At 45.8% G+C, this 21,955-nt stretch overlaps 1 protein-coding gene across 1 annotated transcript in view; it reads left to right on the forward strand.

The window, feature by feature from the left end:
• NUP188 (nucleoporin 188) overlaps nt 1-21,955 on the forward strand; it is a 66,205-nt gene that overhangs the window by 43,588 nt on the left and 662 nt on the right. The window contains exons 27-43 of the mRNA XM_088453443.1: nt 989-1,158; nt 1,243-1,312; nt 1,396-1,463; nt 3,360-3,552; nt 4,943-5,020; nt 5,233-5,318; nt 6,458-6,603; nt 7,359-7,540; nt 7,660-7,860; nt 10,342-10,434; nt 11,685-11,849; nt 17,889-18,026; nt 18,104-18,178; nt 18,483-18,686; nt 18,777-18,908; nt 19,815-19,885; nt 20,190-20,319. Coding sequence (XP_088309569.1) covers nt 989-1,158; nt 1,243-1,312; nt 1,396-1,463; nt 3,360-3,552; nt 4,943-5,020; nt 5,233-5,318; nt 6,458-6,603; nt 7,359-7,540; nt 7,660-7,860; nt 10,342-10,434; nt 11,685-11,849; nt 17,889-18,026; nt 18,104-18,178; nt 18,483-18,686; nt 18,777-18,908; nt 19,815-19,885; nt 20,190-20,319 — 2,202 coding nt within the window. The remainder of the gene's footprint in view (nt 1-988; nt 1,159-1,242; nt 1,313-1,395; nt 1,464-3,359; nt 3,553-4,942; nt 5,021-5,232; nt 5,319-6,457; nt 6,604-7,358; nt 7,541-7,659; nt 7,861-10,341; nt 10,435-11,684; nt 11,850-17,888; nt 18,027-18,103; nt 18,179-18,482; nt 18,687-18,776; nt 18,909-19,814; nt 19,886-20,189; nt 20,320-21,955) is intronic.

The raw sequence follows: 21,955 nt of genomic DNA on the forward strand, positions 1-21,955 counted from the left end.
GTACTTCACCTGGTGTAAGGAATGGAGTTTACCACCTCAGGTTTTTCATATGACTTGTCTCCTACTTTCCCCACAGAAGGGCCAGAAGAAAAGCCCTTTTATTGTTTTTGTTGGGACCAATCGCTCCAGCTTCCAGGTGTTAGTGTTATTACAGGACACTGGCCAGATTAGACTGCCCTTTCTCCGGAGTCTGAACCTTATTCTAAGGGTCCTCGAAAGTTCCTCCTGAGCTCCATCATTCTATGTCTTTGTGTTTTCTCTCCTGGAAGGTTGGTTTTCTCCTAGCTATTGCTTTGACTAGGTGGCTCCCTGAGTTTGCAGCTCCTTTCCCTAACGTCTTCTGTTTTTTTTTTTTATTATTTCCATAAAACAAAGAGTGTATTTCTCTTCTTTCAGAATAAGGTTGATTATCGTTCTCACATTGACAAGGAATGTATGCCATCATCGTAAAGCCTTCACCACATCTATTCCAAGGACGTAGTGCTCCCCTCCTGAGGTGTTGTGCATGGCTGCTGACTCTGTGCAGGACTCAGGAGTTCTGTTGCTCAGATATCCTCTTTGTCCTTTATGCGGAACATGAAACAGGGCTCTACAGTTTACTAACTGAACGGGTCCCCACTAGGCACACTCAACTAGGGTGGTTGGTCATTCTTGGGCAGTACATCTTGAGGCAACAGTGCACTAGGTTTTTAGAGCGACAAGCTGATGTCCCCACCATGTATTTTTTTTACAAGTTATACAAAGTTGATGTAGCAATCTTTGTGGATGAATGGAATTAATGGTGAGCAAAATATTCCACTTTGACTAAGCGTCGTTGAATAGATACTACAACAGGCCTTTCTCAGCTTGTGTTTTTGGTTTGTACATTCTTTAGCAACCACCCTGGAAGTTTCCATGGCTTCACGCTGTAGCTTAGTGTCTAAGAAGACTCCCGATTGTTGTTAAGTTTATATTAAACTGAATCTTTGCCGTTGTACCTTTCCTATAGGAGTACAGTCTGGGGCAGTGGAGCTGTCTACAAGTTGTGTTGGTCCTAATAGACTTCCAGCAGACTGAGCAATTCTGGTACACTTCCCAACTACACCGATCCGCGATCGCTTTCCTGCACGCCTTATGGCAAGACCGTCGTGACAGCGCAATGACAGTATTAAGAATCAAGTGAGTATTGCATGTGACTGTGGTGCGTTTGTGACGGAGCAACCAGGACAAGGTTCTTACGGTGTTTTCGCTCTTCTTCCCCAGGCCTCATTTTTGGGAGAACCTGACTGGTCCTCTCTTTGGAACGCTTGTACCCCCTTTGGAATCGTCAGATGTGAGTTCGTTGGAGAAATGTGCCTGTACTTATGTCTGTGTGTTCTTCTCCCTGTGTCTAACAGCATTTCAATACTTTTACAGCTGAGTGTGTTGGAAACCTGTGCATTCATCATGAAAATCATCTGCCTGGAAATTTACTATGTAGTCCGGTATGTCCATCTCCTGTTGATTAATATTTTTCCCTTGGCCGTGCGTTTTTTTTTTTATTCCTGCCTTACCTCCATCTGGCACAGGGACCGCTGATCACTATTGAGCAATGGAGCCCTCGTGCACATAGTCAGGAACTGTGGTCCACTGGGAGAATTTATTTTTCAGTCATTATCTGATTCTGATTTACAAATGTGTTAAGTTCCTTTTGCAGGGTACTTTAATGGTAATAAAAAAAATTGCTGTCTCCACCTTCCGGCACTTAAACCTCCCGCCCCCACCAGTTTCTCTATCTTCCTGTGGGGGGCACTAGACCCTGGAAATATATTCTCCTATTGGATATTGGCTTTTTAAATATTCCAGAAGTCTTGACATTCTCCCTCTTCTATCTATGTGCCCATCCTGCACAACACTCACGGGACACAGTTAATAGGCTGATGTGTAATTGTTCACTCACTGGTGTTCTACAAGTAAAAGCGTTGCGAAATGCTCTAGTTCAGGGCCGCCTTTTGTTGCGGGGAAAATCAATACGGATTTAATCAGCTATAGCACCACAGTGGTGTACACCAGCTGTCAGCGAGTTATAAAAAGCTCTCTTGCAATGAAGGGGGAACTATAAGCAATATCATGCACTGTGCAAAATAATATCTTCCATCCTATCAGCCATCTTCATGAGTGGAGAACTGGGAGGGCGATTACTTCAGCAGATAATGCACCCCCTGGAGATGTAGGGTTACTCCTTCGAGAAATCTGCCAACAGATTGTGGAGAGTTTGGGCCAGCCATATGTCAACATTATGATTGAAGTTCAAGGTGGAATGGTCATACTCAAGGAACTTTGATCCGTTCCTTGTCGATGCCACGATGGTCCCGGGGAATTTTCTTCTAATGAACCTCTTCTTCTGATGGCCACATTTTCGAGCTTTCTGGAACGGGTCTGAGTGCTATTAGTAGCATCACACTGGCCAAGATAGTCATGGTACACGGACATCCTCGGTATGTCCATAGACACATCATTGCGTTGTCTTAAAAGATGGACACTGTTAGCATAATGACTGTAGGAGTTGCGATTTAGTCATGTTTACTAAAGTGTTCTATTTTTTTTTTATGGAGATATTTTTTTTTTTTTTTCCTGATCCTATGGACCTTGGTCAGAACATAACGGAGTTCACTGCTTGATGTTGGAATGGCTGTAAACTTTTGAAATGGTTTAAGTGCCAACCTCCTGTAGGAGACTTTTATATCCCCAATGTCTTAGGTCTTGTAATGTAATGTAATGAAAGTATATAAAAAAATATTTTTGTTGTGGGGTGGGGGGATTGGAAGTAGTTCTGAAGTCACTGATTTCTTAGCAACCACCCCTTCCCTCCCTACTTTCATGGCTCGAAGAAGTCCTCATGGAATCTGTTTTCCTAGCTAGCTGATGATGGAAGTTGATTCTTTCTTTCTTGCATAGAGATCCTTATCTCTATAACCAATGGGGTGGGTGGACGACGACAATGTCTTCTTGGGTTGTCTCGCTGCTCTGTCCAGCTGAGCAACACACTCTTCACGGTTTTTAGGACCTTAGCTTTGTTGCTATACATAAGTTGGAACCTCCCTACAGGAAGAGGCCTTAATACAAGGAGGAGTTGCCTACAAGTCATCTCCTGAGCCTGTGTCACCCCACTAGCCACTAGTCCTCACCCCACTAGCCTGCGTCACCCATTGACTCTGGAGAAAAACATTGATAATTGAAACAAAAAAAATGTACTTGCCGCAGAATAATTTGTAAAAGATTCCCGATTGGTCGTCTTTGAAAGGCTTCTACTTTCTCTCTGATGAGATGTTTGGACGCCTAGCCGTCTGGTAGGTGACGTGGTTTGTGAATTGCTCCTCACTGTCCTCTCTTGTTCTCAGGGGATCACTTGATGCCTCCCTGAAGAGCATATTGGAGAAATTGGCCAAAAATGAGCGTTACACTTACTGGTCGAAGTACGTGCGCTCGCTGGTGTGTCGTGTCGCCGAGACTGAGGGCGGCTGCAGTTCACTCACGGAGTGCCAGATGTTGCTGTCAGCCTGGCGTATGCTGCTCATCATTGCCACGCACTACGTACGTACACAACTCTCGCTTCTGTGGGGATAGTCCGGTGCGTACTAATATTATAGCCCAATGGACCTAATTTGCGCCACACGCTGTATGTGCAGTGGAAACGCCTTGGTGTTGCACCCATGCACCGAGATGGGTCCATACAGCTCATAACACACTGTGTGTCCAGGAAAGAATGAATGGGTACAGCTGCCCCACGTTTGTGTTAGGAGGTGGTAATTAGTCAGTGAATGGGGATCAAGCAGTGGAGAAGTGGATTCTATAAAAGCTGCTTGGCTGCTATAGACAACTTCACCCACTTCTCCACTGTTTTCACTACTTGATATATCTCCCCCATAGTGGATTAACTCTTCACATGTCTTCCCTGCTACATGTCTCAGAGTAGGTCTCCTGCAGGCAGCTGGAGAACACCTTAGTGGTTGCTACACATCTAGGGAACGTTAAATGAACCTACCAGCATACATTCTATTGTTCTGCTTGTATCGTGCTAAATCCCTATTGCATGTATGGTTTTGGCATATTTAAAGTTCCCTGAATGTATTGCAATACATGGTGTTCTCCAGCCAATCGCGTATACGTTGAGATTTTCCATTCATCCATATTGAGGACACTCGTCATGGAGATAGTCATCAATATGTTTTAATACCTGTTAGTCTGAGCTGCCCAGCAGACAGGCACGGGCGCCTTATGTGCAGTGTGAGAGGTGGATAGTTGACTCACAGTTTGAATGGCAGCTTGTGCTGAATGCCTTGCTCAGTCTATTTCTGAGTATGTGCGGCAACCGACACCTGGTCCCTCAGTGGTGCCACTAGACATGCCAGTTGGGGTGCAAGCTGAGACTGTGGGGGCCAGAAATGAGGAAGACAGAGCCGGTGTAGTCCCCTAATAGATTCAGAGAAAAGGATTTAACTCCAGTATAAATATGTATCCTGTTATTACTCGCCCTGGTCGCATTTAGAAGTGTGAAAAGCAGGGGAGATAACTCAGACTCGTGGTATATATCGGTTAGGGTCATATATTACCGCGCTTCCTACCAATGCATGTGCTGGAACGACCATTCAAAAGCGGGCCAGGAGTTTACAGCAATAAGAAAGTAGCAGTCAATTCCCCCCGACAGCTATTGTATGTGAATGATCTTACCTCTTCAAGGTATCGGGGCTTTGTGTGCACTTTACCTACTGTTTAGATAGACGCCATTTTCATGAATATTAAATAAGCTCACAAAATGGCTGCACCCTTGTTGTGTAGGCCACAAATCCACTTTATAAGGTAACTATTTGTAGTGGTTTTTTTTTTTTTTTTTGGTTTTTTTTTTTTTTACATTGAACTTTATTTGTCATACTTAAAATGTGTATTATCTGAGCTCTTATTGTTCTGCGTTATTAACATGTAGGCGGATGTAATGCACCTGACAGACGTCAAGGTACGACGACAGCTGTTCCAGGACGTCTTGGAGGGCACAGAAGTTTTGGTAAATAACCAGACTACCAGTAGAACTAACACATTAGCAGTAATAAAAAAGTAAACCGTTTATTACCTTCACCCATCCTGTTCTAGTAATATCTCTGTAATCCCTATAGAGTAATTTTAGACCCTTTCTATACAGTACCCTATAATGTTCTACCTTTTGTGATCACTAAATGTTCTAGATCGTCTGTAAGTCGTGTACCTGTCTCTGTTTAGCTCCAGGTCCCCAGCTCAGTGGCTTGTCTACAGCTCGGTTCTATGCTCTGTACCTTAATGATGGTTCTACTCAGACGCTGGAAGAAGTAAGTACAGCATTGTCACAGAGAGGAGATTTTAAGATATACACTAGGCGACCAGCATACAACGTATTACGCCGGGTGGCAGTCGGGATGCTGACGGTCCAAATGCCGACCGTCGGCATCCTGGCTGTCTAATCCCGGCAGGGGTCTAATGACAGGCGTCTGTCATTTTACCTAAGCCGGGAGCCCGGTGCCCAGCATACTGATCGAAGGTAAGCTGGGCGCGGACATCCGCGGGTGGGGGAGGTTAGGTCAGGGGCTCCCGGGGGACGGGACGACTTAGGCCCCCCCCCCCCGGGATGGTTAGATTTTAGGCTAGGGGAAGGGGGGGGGTGGTTAGGGTTAGGCACCCCACCTAAGGGAGGCACTGGAAGGGGGGGGGGGGTCCGGGCTAGGTAGGTTAGTAAATAGAAAAAAATTTACCTGTCGGGATCTTCACTGCTGGTCTTCCGCCGTTGGTATTAGAACCGCCGGACATGCATTCGGCGGTATTGCATGCCGATACCATTACGCCAGTAAGGGGGTCTGCTCCCTACTTCCCCTGTTGAGGATGTGTATGTACATAAATCATGGCTTACTCCTGAGCTGCCCTCCGGATACTGGAAGATTTGCATGTCTGTGCCATAGGTGAGGAAGCAGTGAGTGGGAAGTTGTATGTGTGATTAATAGACACAGCTTAGGCCCCTACCTCCGCCATTGGAGGAGACCAAGCGCAGTGATCACTATGTGATGAATTCAGTGCAGCATTGCCTGGAGGTATGATTTAGAAGATGGGGAATATAATTGTAGATGTTCTCAGGCCAGAGCATATTTCTTAGAACAGATTTTTCTTTTGTTGTTTTTTAAACGCACAAAAATAACTTTACAATGTGAGATTACGGAGGAAACTTCTCTAGGCTACAAGCAACGACATGGTAGGACATAGTGACTGTTTTTATGTTCTTATCTGTGGAATGTGGCTCAGCGTGGGATAGCCCATAACAGTGACGGAACCTGCAAATGTTTGTAAAAAAATTTCCATATTACAGCTCTATAATTTGACACCATATTCGCACAGATTCTGGGTTGTAGTTCTCATTTACAGCTATTATGGAATAGAATAATGAGGAATTTGACAGCTATTTCTGTGCTATGTCCGGCAGTGAGCTCAATTCACCTGGGGACATGCTGAAATCTCTGGGAACAATCTTGGAGGGAGTCTTGCAGGCAGATGATCAACAAATGGAAAAGACTAAAGCGCGCGTTTTCTCAGCTTTGATCTCCGTGCTAGAAGTCAAGCAGATGAAAGGTAGGTGAAATGTCAGATGTTATACTGTACAGCAGGGGTGGGGGACCTTTTTTTTTTTTTTTTGCCAAGGGCCATTTTGATATATATAACATTATTTGTGGGCCTGATGCAGGCCACGCCCCCTCTGTGACATCACACAGGGGGCAGGGCCACAATCGCCAGTGATTACAGCAATGCCTGGAGCATCCTGAGGATGCTTCGGGGAGGTGTAAGGGCAGCGGTGTGACTGTCTGAAGCACCCTAAGAACGCTCCAGGCGGCACTGCTGCATAGTTTCTGGCTGCAGGGTGCCATTCTAGTCACCCTGCTAGCCAGATGAGGCTTGCAGAAAAAAGCTCAGAGGGCCAGACCAAATGATTCCGGGGCCTTATATGGCCCCCGGGCCTGAGGTTTCCCCATCCCTGTTGTACAGGGTAGGGGGAAATTTATGTTTTGTCCTAACATAATATGGGGGAGATGTATTAAGCCTTGGGGAGCGATAAAGTGGAGAGAGAGAAAGCACCAACCAATAAGCTCCTAACGGCCATGTTACAGGCTCTGTTTTACAAAGTGACAGGAGCTGATTGGTTGGTACTTTGTCTCTCTCCACTTTAATTCTCTCCAAGGCTTTTACATCTACCCCTGAGTGTGATCTTCATTTGTTTAAAACAGTCTGCCCACGTGTACGGAAAATGTCTGTAACTTCCGTGGTTTTCTTACCCACAAGTTGCCCATTTCTCAGTAGCCATAGTGCCTCTGTTGTTCCTCATTATACAGCCAGCGAGATCCCTCAGTACCAGCAGCTGGTCCTCAGTGTGTGTGAGAACCTACAGGATGAGGTGGTGGCACTTATCGATCAGACAAGACATGGACTGACGGCCGGAGACGGTACCGAGGACAAGGACAGTATGGAGACCGATGATACGCCACGAACCAGACAAAAGGAACAACGTGATGGGGTGAGGGCCTAGATACACCCAGATATGAAGCCAGTTCTTACGTTTCGGCCATATGTCCTAACACTACATGAGCATGATGGAAGTACCTGGGTAACCAGCTATATCTTGTCCCTGTGAAGGTGTGTGTGCTGGCATTACACTTGGCCAAGGAGTTGTGCCAGGCTGATGAAGATGGTGATCAGTGGTTACAGGTCATCAGGAAGTCACCGGTGTTGCCCATGCTTTTCAGTGCCCTAGAGGTCAGCCTGCGGGTCAAGCAGAACCTCCATTTTTGCGAAGCTTCTCTCCACCTCCTGTTCACATTGGCCAAGACTCACCAGGTCAGTTCAGCTCTGTATCGATTCTTACAGATACACTACTCGTTACCACAGTAAATGAGATGTTTAGTGAAAAACACGCACATACACTGGGAAGGTTGATGTATCAATTAGCCTCTATACAATACATGAATACAAAAAGCAGAGACGTGCAAAGTGTCTCTCCAGCTGCTGTAGAATAAGCATACCCCTCTGTCTGGTAGAAGCACGGAGAGATACCTTTGTGTGGTAGTGTCAGTTGGAATCAGACTATAGAACCCTGTGTATTACTTGCACATGTGTGCAAGTAATAATGTCGGGACTTCTCCCTTACAGTGGACATTTCACCTACCTACACCATAGGGAAGACATCTTTTGTGCTGCGGAGATATCCATGATATTACGATTATATTCATTTACTTCAAACATGAAACCTGTGCCTCATAAAATATTTCAAGCCTCACAAATATTGGGCATGTCACTGGTTTCTGGCATTGATAGGCTGCACACTGGGGTCACCCCACAAAAAGTATGCATACACTGATTGTAGGTGACAGGGTTTTTTTTTACACTATAAAAACATAAGTGGTTGAAATGTCATCACCTCCTGCTGGTTGCAACAGGTACTGCAACTTTTTTTTTTTTCTCTCTTGCTAGATAAATAGCATGAATAATAATAATAATAATAATTTTATTTATATAGCTCTTTTCTCCCATAGGGCTCAAAGTCGCTTTACAGACATCAGAAAACATAGTACATTGTACAAGGATTTGGTGTTGCAAAAAAAATAGAAAACCACACCGAGATAATTAACATCAACCGAAATCTAGAGAGTACAATAAGCATATTGCGGGGTTAGTGCAGACATTTTTGGAAATAACTTCCATGGGTTATATATTCCACCCACAAAGGTACCAAATGAGGCAGCCGTCTTGGGCGCACTATGTAGGATTACCCTGGATGGAATAAGTTACGCCTAGAAGAGATGACACAAAATGGGTGGTTGCGGCATACTAACGGTAGGAGTAGGGTAGGGTCCCAACATAATAGTCAGGTCCATGTATTTTTCATCCCATCCACGAGTGTACCAGTTGAGGCAGCCATGGTGGGCGCACTACGAAGGTTGCACTGTGGGTGATAAACCATACAAGGACCCAAGGCATATTTGGGAAAAGTGACACATGTGTGGCAGTATGATATACCCTTTGTGAATAGATCCACATGAAGTACATCCTGCCCATGGAGGATGCTCTTCAGTGGATGTATAGCACACCAGTATAGCATACAGTGGAGGTATAGCACACCAGTATAGCATACAGTGGATGTATAGCACACCAGTATAGCATACAGTGGATGTATAGCACACCAGTATAGCATACAGTGGAGGTATAGCACACCAGTATAGCATACAGTGGATGTATAGCACACCAGTATAGCATACAGTGGGAGGTATAGCACACCAGTATAGCATACAGTGGAGGTATAGCACACCAGTATAGCATACAGTGGGAGGTATAGCACACCAGTATATCATACAGTGGAGGTATAGCACACCAGTATATCATACAGTAGGGTGGAAGTACATTTTACAAAACAGGGAATAGTAAATACAGCAAACAGAGCTGCAGTTCGGGCATGAGATTTACGGGTGATGAAACATGTGTAATATGAAATGCACTGAATGAATACATCCACGTGTATGTTCATCCTGCCAAGAATGAACCATCTGAGGCAGCCACCTGGGGCGCACTGCGTAGGTTACATCTGGCAGGGTGTGCAAGTAGCGGAAGTATAACATCCAGGTGGAGAAAAAATAAAAAGAATAAATGGTGATCACATTTTCAGTTAAAACCATATTAAACTTCACCAGAAATTAAAAAAAACGATAGAGTGATCTGCAAAAAGCCAGAGCGTCTCCTTCGCTTGCGCGTGTGGGTTTGTCGCATCCAGCAGTTTGTGGAGTTTGATTTGGCTGCAGCATGAGACAGCAGCCCGACCCAGTCTCAGGGGAGTGTAAATGAAGGTGGAGGGGCAGCATTCCTGTGTGTTCGTGAGATTGTTTAAATTTTGGTTAGAAAGTAGTCAATAGACCAAATCCAGTTCGAACTCCGGTTCTAACTCCATGCTTCAGATGACATGCTTAATATGCAGGCTACAGTGGCAGGCCAAGCCTGTGTGTGCAGGCTTTAAAATGAGTCCCATTTGCAGGAGAGGCTAGGTCAGCTGGTACAGGGGGAGGGAATGTTTGAGCAGTTTGTTCAACAAGCTAATTAATGGTGGGGGGAAGATGCAGCCTCACCGTTGGAAAACAAACTTTCAAAACAGACTATTCTTTCAGTGAAAAGCATCAGATATGGAAGATGGAATTAATTTACCTGGAAAGAGATAAAAGATGGTATTACAACTCAGCTCCAGGTTCTAACTCCATGATTCAGATGACATGCTTAGAATGAAGTGAAGTAAATAAGTTTAACATATTTCCTTGTTTCTCTTTTCTCTTCCAGGGGGCAGCTGCCATAGCCGGAGCTGGCATCACACAAAGTGTGTGTTTGCCTCTGCTGAGTGTCTACCAACTCAGTAGCAATGGTGTGAGCATGGTGAGATAATATACAAAATATGTGATCATTTACAGTATTTCTGTATCTTGGCCATTACAGGTTATGGATTTGGGTTTAATATTGCAATGTTCACAGCTCTGCAGTTATATGGTATTATAATCTTTGCTCTTTCTTTCTATATTGCACCATAAAAATGGCATTCACCGTTCATAGTTCTAATTCCAGTATGTAGTATATTCCATTATTCTCTGTCCTTATCAGGCGATTTGAAAAGTTTTGACAAATTGTTAGACATTCTGTCATTGTGTACAGCAGTATCATGTAAGAGTCGTGTAGCCAATCGGAATGCAGATCATTTTAATAAGAGAACACGTGGTTTAGTGGTTCTGTGGCTGGCAGGCACCAGGTACAATGCAGCCTTTATGAAGGCCTGATTTCAAGCATGGTCACTGCACACGCCCCTTTCCCTAGCAATTCAACTTTCCCACGCTTGGAATTAGCAGCAACTTCTCCCTTATGACTGAGAACAGCACAGACCATGACAATTATTTGGTAAGGGTGCAATAACTGACATGAAGGGTTGTTTTTAAAGCAGACCATTGATTTTGCATGAGCTATAAATAATCTGAGCTATGGATTCAGTAGAATGGGAAGTAAGGTCATTGCTTAGTGGACAGGTATATTAATATGTATATTAATCTATTAGTATGTTTAAACTAGCTGAAGTACCCGGCGTTGCACGAGTTTAAATCTTCAAGTTATTAAGTTGGGCATTCCAGACCAATTTCCAGCCTATGTGAAGTATTCATCCAAATTCATCCAGTGGAAGGTCCAGAAAAGGCTCCCCGAGTCAAAGTTCTGCCCAGCATACACCAACAGGAGGTCTGATCAGGACCCCAACCCCCTAGTATGTCTTTTGTGATCCAATGTTACCACTCTGAAGTTTCCGTCCAAATCCATCCAGTGGAAGGTCCAGAACTGGCTCCCCAGGTCAAAGTTCTGCCCAATGTACACCAAGGGAGGTTCAACCGGGATCCTAACTCCCCTATAACCTGGTCAGGATCCAGCTGGACCACCTCGCGTTGGTTTCATCCATATCGGTGCAGGGGTGTCCGAATGCATAACTAGACAGGGAAACAGACCAATTAATTTTATATATAAGATGACCAGTTCATTGGAATCATTGTTTGTTGGATACCACAATGGCATCACACACACTCACACACGTTATGGAAAAGACCATTTGTGATTTCCATATTCTAATCCGTTGTTTCATGAATCCAACCTAGGCTCAGCCGCCGCTCTCGTCCCGTAAAGTGCTTGATGCCCCTTCGTGGCCTGGAGTATACCGACTGACAGTGTCCCTTATGGAGAGGCTGCTAAAGACTATGAGATACAACTTCCTAACCGAGGCCTTGGACTTTGTAGGTGTTCACCAGGAAAGGATATTGCAGGTAATATCCCAGACAGAGCATGTAAATCAATGCTTTGGTCTTATCCGCTGTATTGAGAGATGTAATACAGTCCCTAGTGTATGAGAGCCGTGTGTGTATATGTCTATTTCTCCTTCATCCACTAGGGGACACTGGAGTTCAAGACAGTGGGCTATAGACGGTGGTAGAGTAGAGCCTGGCACCTTAAATAATTTAGAAGTGTGACTGGCTCCTCCCCCTCTATGCCCCATCAGCCCCAGTTTTTAGAATGTGCCCGAGAGAGCCGGTCGCACATCAGGCTGTCTCCAGCCTTTTTCATATTTTTTAATTTTTATAACAGTTACAGCTGAGGACAGGCAGGCTGCTTGCTGTGGCAGTCTGCCTGCTACGTGGGAGCCGCCGGGAAGGGCACCACACGGCTACTGCAGCCTGTGTCCGGTGACCCTGAGGAGGGGGCACACACAAAGGAGTCATCGGACCCCGAGAAGACCCGCCACTGCTGACACCGGTATGTGTCCGGGTTCCTCTCCGCCCCCTCAGCCCAGCTTCCCGGCCGCAACAGCTGTAAGTATGACCACTGCTCCTGATTAGCAGGAGCAGTGGAAGTATAGCTGGGCTCAGTGACACTGTCACTGTTAGGAGGGCCCGACTTTCCCCTGCCCCGCACCACCCTCTCCCCGACTTCGGATACAAGGGGGTCACCAGCGAGGGCGCAAATTACAGCCCCGGTCGTCGCTGGGGCTGCTGGAGGCGCGTCATGCAATCTAGCGGCGCCTATTTTAGTCGGGTTTCCTCCTCACTGCCGCGCTGTGGGCACCACGCGGCTGTCGGCGCTGCTGCATAGGAGAGCTCGTTAGCAGCACCGATCGCGCTTGCCCTCCTCACACATGGCGGGCTGCTGTGGCTACTAAGTCCCGCTGTCTTAATCAGCGCACGGACCCGGCGTCGAGACCCGCCCTAAACAAACACTTATGGCGCGTCCTTCAACAGCGGCGCCATTTGTAAGGGTTCTCCCCCTTATTGCTCCGCAGCAGTAATAGCCGGCAAGCACAGCGCTGAGTCATTTCACTGGAGCAGTGGACATCAGCTGAGGCTCTCCTCTCCTCCTTAGCAGGAGAGGTGTTCTTTTAAGAGTATGCAGCGCGGACCAGCGCCGGCAAGGGAGCGCGCTTCCCTCTTAAGGAGAGGGGACAGCTTACAATATAAACAACTCCCCCTTTTATTAAGAGGGTCCGTTGTGTAGCACAGCACTGACTCACTCCTGCTCGGGGAAGAAAAGGGTCCCGCCGCCGGCTGAGTCCGGGTCTCCTGCCCCTCCCCCCACAAGGGGGAGATGTGTATTGAAGCTCCGTTAACTGTAGGTCAGGTAAGTGACAGACGGCTGACTGCACTATCACTTACGAAAAGCGCTGTAGCTCTCACTGTAGGTACAGCGCCAGTCGCACTGAGGCAGCCTGTATATATTTAACAGGGCAGCACAGACTGTATAATGGTTAGCATTGCCGCCTCACAGCACTGAGGTCATGGGTTTGTTTCCCACTATGGCCCTGTGTGGAGTTTGTATATTCTCCCTGTGCTTGTGTGTGTTTTATAACAGCGTAGCTGTTAGTCTGCTGAGGCGGTGCTTTAATGTATAAGCTCCGGCGCTAGCTACTTCGGGACTCTTGTGTTTAAGCCGCTTCGGCGCCCTCCACAGCAGTATAGCTCATTGCCCTAACACCTGCTGCTCTGATGGATATGTCTAGCCTTTTGCTGCCCCTCCCTCAAACTTGCGCTTAGCAGGTGCACTATGACTCCGCTTTATGCGGTTCTGTTGAGGGGACAGCTTATGTTAGCCGGGACTCCTCCAGGCTAGCATGGACATTTTGCGCACACAGCGCGGTATAACTTTACCCTAGCGCAGTGTAAGAGTCATCTCTGTCACTTCTGCAGATCGCTCCCCGTGTCCCAGCGCCTACAATGTACGTGTTGTGTGTGTGTGTGTGTATGTAGATGTATATGTAATCCCATATAGGGATGTATGTGTATATATATATATGTGTGTGTATGTATATGTATAGATATATATATATATATATATATATATATATATATATAGATAGATATATAGATAGATAGATATATATAGTGTATACCTTTTTTCTACTCTGCTAATCGGGTGGGCTATGGACAAGCCTTATTCCAGAGAGGTTAATTAGCACACTGTGCAAGGTTGACAATGTTCCAGTGCACGCTTTGGCAGCACATATACAAAAATATTGAAACGATATCTGTGGGTGAGGAGAACTCTCCATTGGGTTGGGTCTCAACCCAGCGTTGGCTGAGGGGGCAGGCCTTGGGTCAGGTCCTCCCGAATCATCCATTCTCAGGAACGAGAATCCCATATTGGGCTTACCATCCCTGTGGCCCAGCATTAGAGGCCGGGACGGCCACTTCTTTAGCTGTGTTAATAACAACAGCAGGCCTTTATCCCCTGTTTAGATTGGGGGATTGCGCTGTGGTTTTTCCCAAGGAACAGGTCTCCCTTTTAATATGTTGGGGAGGCTCTGTTAGAATACAGCTCACTTTTTGGGGACAGTAATCCCTTAAGTTTGTGGATTGTTACTCTTCTGCACACATATATAGCTCAACTGATTAAGGCGAGCACTCCAGTAACAGAAGGGTCCCAGGTTCGATACCAGTCTGGAACAGCACACTGATAAAATATCCTGCCCATTACACCGTAGCAGGCTGATGGCTACACGCAACACTTGAGCAGTCTCCCTGCGTTGAGGTAAGCCACATGTATTTATACTAAGCCCTGCTATAGAACATATACGTGTATTGCTCATGTTCTAATTTTAAATATTATCGCACCTACTAATCTATGTACTACTATGTAGGTATGCATATGTGGAGATATATATATCGCTTCTTATCCTTATAAGGCAGAGGTAGGATCTGTTATCAGTTTTATGTCTGGTACTTAGCTTATTTAAAAGAAGGATTCTGCAATTGAAGTCTGGACTCTCCTCATCCAGTAGTTGGTACAATAACTCCGCTTTACACCATCTCTCCCTAAGGATTTGTATGTGGGTGTGTGTACGTACCTATATTTCCACGGATGGGAAGCCGCCTGCGATTACCAAAGCTGTCAGCTTATCTATGTGTGTGTGTGTGTGTGTATATATATATATATATATATATATATATATATATATATTAAATGGTGGCTCTGTAGACTAGAGTCATGTTCTGCAGCTTACATAGTGATAGACATTGCTTATATTATGAACCCTATACATTACTGGGGCCTTCTTGTATATAAAGATATGTACTTCCATCCTTCTGGGGTTATAGTTCCTTCTTGTTAGTCCCTATCTATGGCGCCCCCCTTTAGGGTGATCTATGATTATTTTAACTTTGCACTTGGTAGCAAACTTATAAGACACTGAGAATGCAGGATATAGCAGGACATATATATAAATATAGCATGCTGATCTCCCGATGCCGGAGTCTGACAAGTTAACTTGCTATGTTGGCACTACTCTTTCTTTCAAAGAGATGGCCTTCTTATGCAACTATGTTTATCTATATGTACGGGTGTATATATACTGATATATTCCCATTACTTGTATGCATAATTTCTAATAATTGGCAAAACCTGGTTTTTAACCCTATTGGTTATCACTACAGATATGTCCCTTCCTTTCTTGGGATAACTAATGCACTCTGTCTATGTACAGGTACCCTTCTCAGTATAGATTCCGGTACTCCATATTATTGTCTTGTCACATATCTCAATAACATGAGTCTCTAAAGGGCCCCTAGGTACATTCTATCTGTACATAGAGAATCCAGGTTCTATTCTGTAATCAGGGATTCATTTGTTAAATTACATGAAGGCCTAGGGCCCCCGCCGATATAGGCAGGGTCAGGCCTGGATTTTATTAGATTGATGGGCGTAATACACACTTCTCCATTATAAGTGTTAATGTACTGATACTTAAACTAGTAGACCGTTTTGTGGTATAGGTATAATGTCTATATGGATACACATCCCTAATATAACAAGCTCAGGTATAGAGTCCTGTTGAACGACCTTCCTGCCTCCACTAACATTTTGCTAGTTTATACAGTGTTTTCTACTGCAACATCTCCAGACTGAAGTCCGTGCTGTAGAGCATTGGGTCTTAGCCCACTGAAGCTATTCCCTATACCTGACGGGGCAGGTTGCTGTGAGATGAAAGAGGTCAGTGACATTCTACATAGCGTCCAGAGGGCTTTTGGCCGCTCACAGGTAAGCGGGCTTACCCCACTAATGCTCAACCTGTCATTGCATAGCCGCTTTCTCCCTTATGCACCCTAGCTGCGGTCCTAGCAGCCATCTGCTTTTTTAATCAGTTGGCTCTACACTTTAGAGCTTCCCTGGTGCATAGTTTCAACATTGAGATTAGTGACACTCTTCTACTAGATCTGTTGGGATTATGGACTGAAGCGCTTTGAGGGTCTAGTGCACATCTTTACATTAAAGTGTGACAGTCAATATGTCCTACGCAGGGGGCCTGGTGGATTTCCTGTTCAGTCTCTGTGGATGTTTTCATCACATTGACGGGTACCTGACTGGTACCTTCAGGGTTGTCCTAGTGCTCTAGCCTTGTGGTATGGAATGCTTCCCTATATTGGTAGCTTCCTGCGTGGCTGTTGCATCCGTGCTCTATAACTACTAGGGTATCCTGGTTGTTCACCCTATGTTCAGGCCAGCGGTTGGTACTGCCTACGCACTTCCATCATGTTGGAAGTTGTCTGTTGTTTTGAAGTTTGTGGCTGTGATTTGCTTTTCGACTGCAGGTGTTCAGTCGCTGTTTTCTACTCTGTTTTCAGAATGGGTTGTTCTGCTGTCTGACCCTCTGACAGGTATTGTAATCTCAATCCTCTCAAGCTGCCTCGGCCTCATTCCCAGTGTGATCTCCACTCGTTGGAGTCTTCTATGGTCTCTCCCTTCCGCTGGTTTACAACTTTGTAGTTGTTGGACTTCCAGAATGGTTTATGGTGACTGTTCGGCCTTGTCTTTTACCTCTCTGCATACTCTGTTAGGAGTCTGTGGACAGGATCAGCTCTGTTTCTGTAGATTGGTATCGTTCTACTTGTATCTTTATGACTATGTCCAACAGTGCTGGTATTCTGCTATCTGCGACTGTTGCAGCTTTCTGTTTCTGAATCTGGTACGGTTTTCTCGAGTTTTGTTCTCGGGTTACTGCCCTTCTCATATGGATTCGGGTCGGAGTTCTCTGCTCCCAACAGTCCGGCTTGGTCTGTTTTCAGCTGAGCTTACAGCGTTAGGATGCTTCTCACCTGAGGGTGTTTTCTCGCTAGCCGCTTATTCCATTCTATTTATGCTGTAAGTTGTGGTATTTCTGTGTCTGTTCCGCAGGGAGTTCTGATTGTCTCCTGGCACACGACATTTGATCCTCAGCTCTTGCCTTTCCGTTGAACCTCTGGTTCTTGGCCGTCCCTGTTCGGTTGGCCAAAGGGTTGGCATGTTCTCAGCGCTTCCCACCCAGGAGGTTGGCTTTGGGACGTCCCCACTGTCTTGAACTCCAGTGTCCCCTAGTGGATGAAGGAGAAAACAGGATTTTGGTACTTACCGATAAATCCCTTTCTCCGATTCCACAGGGGACACTGGACGCCCGCCCAGCGCTGCATACCTGCCAGTTGTTTCGTTCCTTCTATGGTTGTGTGACTGCATGATTCCCTGCAGTGGTTTCCTCTGTTCTCCTTCAGTCGGTCTTGTTCCGTTCTGTGGTCTTCTCCTTCTCCTCGTTTTCCTGTTGTCCTCCGTCTCTTCTCGGGCTCAGTTCTTAAACTGGGGCTGATGGGGCATAGAGGGGGAGGAGCCAGTCACACTTCTAAATTATTTAAGGTGCCAGGCTCTACTCTACCACCGTCTATACCCCACTGTCTTGAACTCCAGTGTCCCCTGTGGAATCGGAGAAAGGGATTTATCGGTAAGTACCAAAATCCTGTTATATTGCCGTGCAGTGTACTGCAGCCCTAAATAAGGGTCCTGTGTCTCCCCAGTGCCTGAGTGCAGTGCGCACAGTGCAGAGTTTGGCCTGCCTGGAAGAGGCTGACCACACCGTAGGCTTCCTGCTGCAGCTCTCCAACTTCACCAAGGAATGGCATTTCCACTTACCACAGCTCATGAAGGACGTTCAGGTGAGGACAGGAACATTATACACCTGAGTTTAGATATTAAGCCTAAATGTGTATTAACGCTCTGTCTTTGCCTTTAGGTTAGCTTATGCTACTTGTGCCAGTCTTGCACGTCCCTTCTGTATAGTCGTAAGATGCTGCAGCATTACTTGCAGGTGAGTGAGTACGTACATAGGGCAAGTTTTAGGGTATTCCAGGAAAAGAGGAGGAATGGGCATTCCTGCCAGTCTGGGTTTAGAGGGGAGGGTGAGGAGTAGACACTAATAAGTTACAACTATTAGAGCTGAACCCCTCCTTATAAATAGAGCAGGGATCCGCTGTACAACTATTGTTAGGTTGGACTATAGTTGTTCAGTTTTAAAACCTTTTTAGAATTCTTCTTTATTATAGAATATTCCCCCTTAGCGATCAGACCCTCCTCTGTGTCCTGTCCCCATCACCTATGTATTCCACCATCAGATAAAAAGCGGAGAAGCTGTCACATCAGGTGGCGCCCCTCGGGGTCAGAGGACGCCACAAACGCCTTCCAAGCAGCCGACACCGGAGAGTGAGGCCCTGGAGCTGAGAGCGCTGCGGTCTGTCCAGCACAGTCTGCTAAAGATCCTCAGCAAGACGCTGGCTGCACTGCGAGCTTTCACACCAGATCTCTGCCAGATCCTCCAGGTCAGTCACCTCTGTACTGCGAGAGGAATTTGAGAACAGCCTACATGGGACACGTTTGGAATTAAGTCCCTTTGATTGGTGTATTCACAGCCCCTGGACCTTGCACAGTATCAGCTGCTTTTAGCATTGAATTTCAGCACCCCGGCGTTCGATGCAGATGTTGCACCCTCATTTGGGACCTTCCTGGCAACTGTGAACGTGATGCTGAATATGCTGGGAGAGGTGAGGAACCATAGGCCTTTACCAGTCTCACAATCTGCCTCTTGAGCTGTACTGTATGCAGTATATAATACATTGTGTACACTCTCTTGTAGAGACTTATCATTCTCACATGAAACTTCACTGGCATAAGGTCTATAAATGACCTTTATAGAACAAATACAATATGTTTTATTACCTGTTCTATCCCCTATAATACAGTCAAGTGTTTTATCATTTCACTCATTTGCATACTAAAGCCACTGGCAACACGAACAAGAGACTTGTAAATGAGGGGTGTGGATTGAAAGATAGACAGTGAAAAGGTTGACAATGTCTAGATCGACACCAGATGGTAGAACGGCAAAAGATTGACCCATTAAAGGTCGACATGTAAGAATGTCTAGGGCCAAATGGTCGACATGGTCAAAAAGGAAACACATTAAATGGTCAACCCTTGTTTTTGTTTTTTTCTTTTCTAACCATAATCTTCACCCTAACCCTCCCTCCTGGTGCCTAACCCTAAACGTCAGGGTAGGTGCCTGACCCTAACCGTACCTTCTAGTTCCTAACTCTAACCCTCCAGCAAGCAGCTAACCCTAACCAACGGAGTAAGTGCCTAACCCTAAAAAATAAACGTCGACCGTCTAACATCTGCTGTCTATCTAGATATTGTTGACCTTTTTACTATCGAGCTATAGACCGGATCCCGTAAATGAAATCCCTGGATTTCGGTGACTGGAACGCACACTACATACATACAGATGTATATGAGCGGATGGTGTCTCTGAGGCCCCCCTTAGCACATGGTCTCCATGCATCAATGTGAAACTGCAGCTTGTTCATAAGTGACTGCACGCAGTGGAAGGATGTATATTTAGAGGCGCTGATATTGAGCTTAATTTACCGAAACCTCCTTTGTATTTGCAGACTGATAAGAAAAAAGATCCGCCGTTTCCCGCAGCTCCCCCCAGCCCATCAGAAGAGAACAAGAACCTCAAGTGAGTGTGACCTTAACAAACAAGCTCCCGATCATCCCCGGATTATCCACGTGGGAATCTCTGTAACATTAAAGGGGAGCGATAACGCAGCTCGCCATGGGGGACATTATGGTGAAACGTCATTGCCAGGGAGAGAATGTGTTAGCAAGTAAAAAGAATTCTGCCACGTTGTTCCTCTAATGTTTAGGTGCATGAGTTTACCCTCTGTGTGGGAGGACACGGCCACAATACGCTCATTACTTTCTGGGGTGGAAATGAGTGTGCATTTAATTTCCCATGTGTGCGCGTTGTGGTCTTTCCGCAGGCCTCTGCTGCTATTTATCATCGAGAACTGTTTCTACCTGTCCATATCCCAAGCCGTGCGGTATCTGCGGGACCCATCGGTCCACCCCCGGGACAAGCAGCGCATGAAGCAGGAGCTAGGTTCTGAACTGGTATGGATCTTACACTAGTATTCATATATGCTGGTAATACTTCCCATTCTCTGACAGTCTTATACATTTACACTTGTTCTCACGTCCTGAATCTGACGATGGTGCGGGACTGAAGCCTTTGCCAAATAATATTGTCAAATCTCTTTCCATTATGGCAGCGTATACAAATCATATGAGGACAGAACAGCAAAATGCAGGGTTAGGGGTTATTAAACTTATTGTTGGTGCATTAGTATCGAATTCAGCAACATTACGGGAGACTGACCCATTTCTCCATAAGGCTAAAGCTGGGCATGTGTTATGCAGTTATCGGCGGATCGGGCCGATAATTGCATAATGTATAGCCGCGACTGATCAGTGATGATCGGACAGTCAGACATTAAAAATGTTCCAACATGCCCTGACTGATCTCATCATTGGTCGGCCACATCTGGCGACATATGCACTTCTGCAGCCGCCCGTCCACCCGACATTTCCCGTTCCTTCACAGAGGGGGAATGCAGATGATATGGCCCTTATACACTGACATGTGTCAAACTCTGGCCATCCAGCTGCAGTGGAACTACACATACCAGAATGCACTGCCACAATTTTAGCATGCCTTAATAGCAAAACTCTGGCAGTGCATGCTGGGATGTGTAGTTTCCACTGCAGCTGGATAGTACAAGTTTGACACCACTGTCCTAGAGTATGGCCATGATATCTAATGGGTTCAGGCTGTCAGGTAAAATGTGTGGATGTGCTAGTATATGCCCAGCATTAGTCACAGCATAGGAATGTACAGCGCCTTGGGCATCACACAGGAATAGAGGCGCATCTCATTAGGTTTGTGCCCATTTGAAAGTTCTGAACCCGTAGTTTAGTGTTATAAATATAGAAGCTCCAGTTCATGCCGGTTTCTCCTGTGGACAGAAGGCACTGTGCAGACACAACAAAGGCTAAGACCCACATACACGAGGCAGAGGGGTACCTGTAACAATACTACACCTAGAATCTTTACATACAGACTATGTATAGGCCTGATTCAGCACGGATCGCAGCTGCATCATCGTACGCAATGCAGCTGCGAAAATATGCTGTCTGCCACCACAGAGACGCCCACTGCTGCCTTCTCATATCCGTAATGCCACGCAGTCCCGCGTATACATCGACCTGTCTCAGAAATTGCAAGTCTCGTCGCAGGCAGCAAAGTAACTCAAGCTGCGTAAACAATCGCAGTGGCTAATTTATGCACGCCTATGTAACAGCGTTCAAATGGACAGACACGCCTGCCACTCCCCCGTCACCACCCCCCAAACGCTCTCAGCCTGTCATTTCCTCTGTGCATCTGTAATCGCAGTGTGATCGCAGCGCAATGATGTGCATGTGCAGTACGCAACAATCAGCCGATCTGCGTACGCAATTGCGATCTGTGCTGGATCACGCCCTATGCCCATATAGATAGACTTTAAATGACACAAACCTGATCTAAGGTGTGTATGCTTGTTTACATCTCTAACGTAAACTTATTTATAGAAGTTGCATGTAGAAATAGTAACATTATCTTATGCTAGACGGCACCGGGTAATACATTGCTTTAGTATTGCAGTAAATCCCTCTTAATCCTTTAGAGTTCAGTTTGTTATTTTACCATGAT

The sequence above is a fragment of the Taudactylus pleione genome, unplaced genomic scaffold (assembly GCF_031769625.1).
Source record: "Taudactylus pleione unplaced genomic scaffold, aTauple2 ptg000579l, whole genome shotgun sequence".
NCBI classification, from domain to species: Eukaryota; Metazoa; Chordata; class Amphibia; order Anura; family Myobatrachidae; genus Taudactylus; species Taudactylus pleione.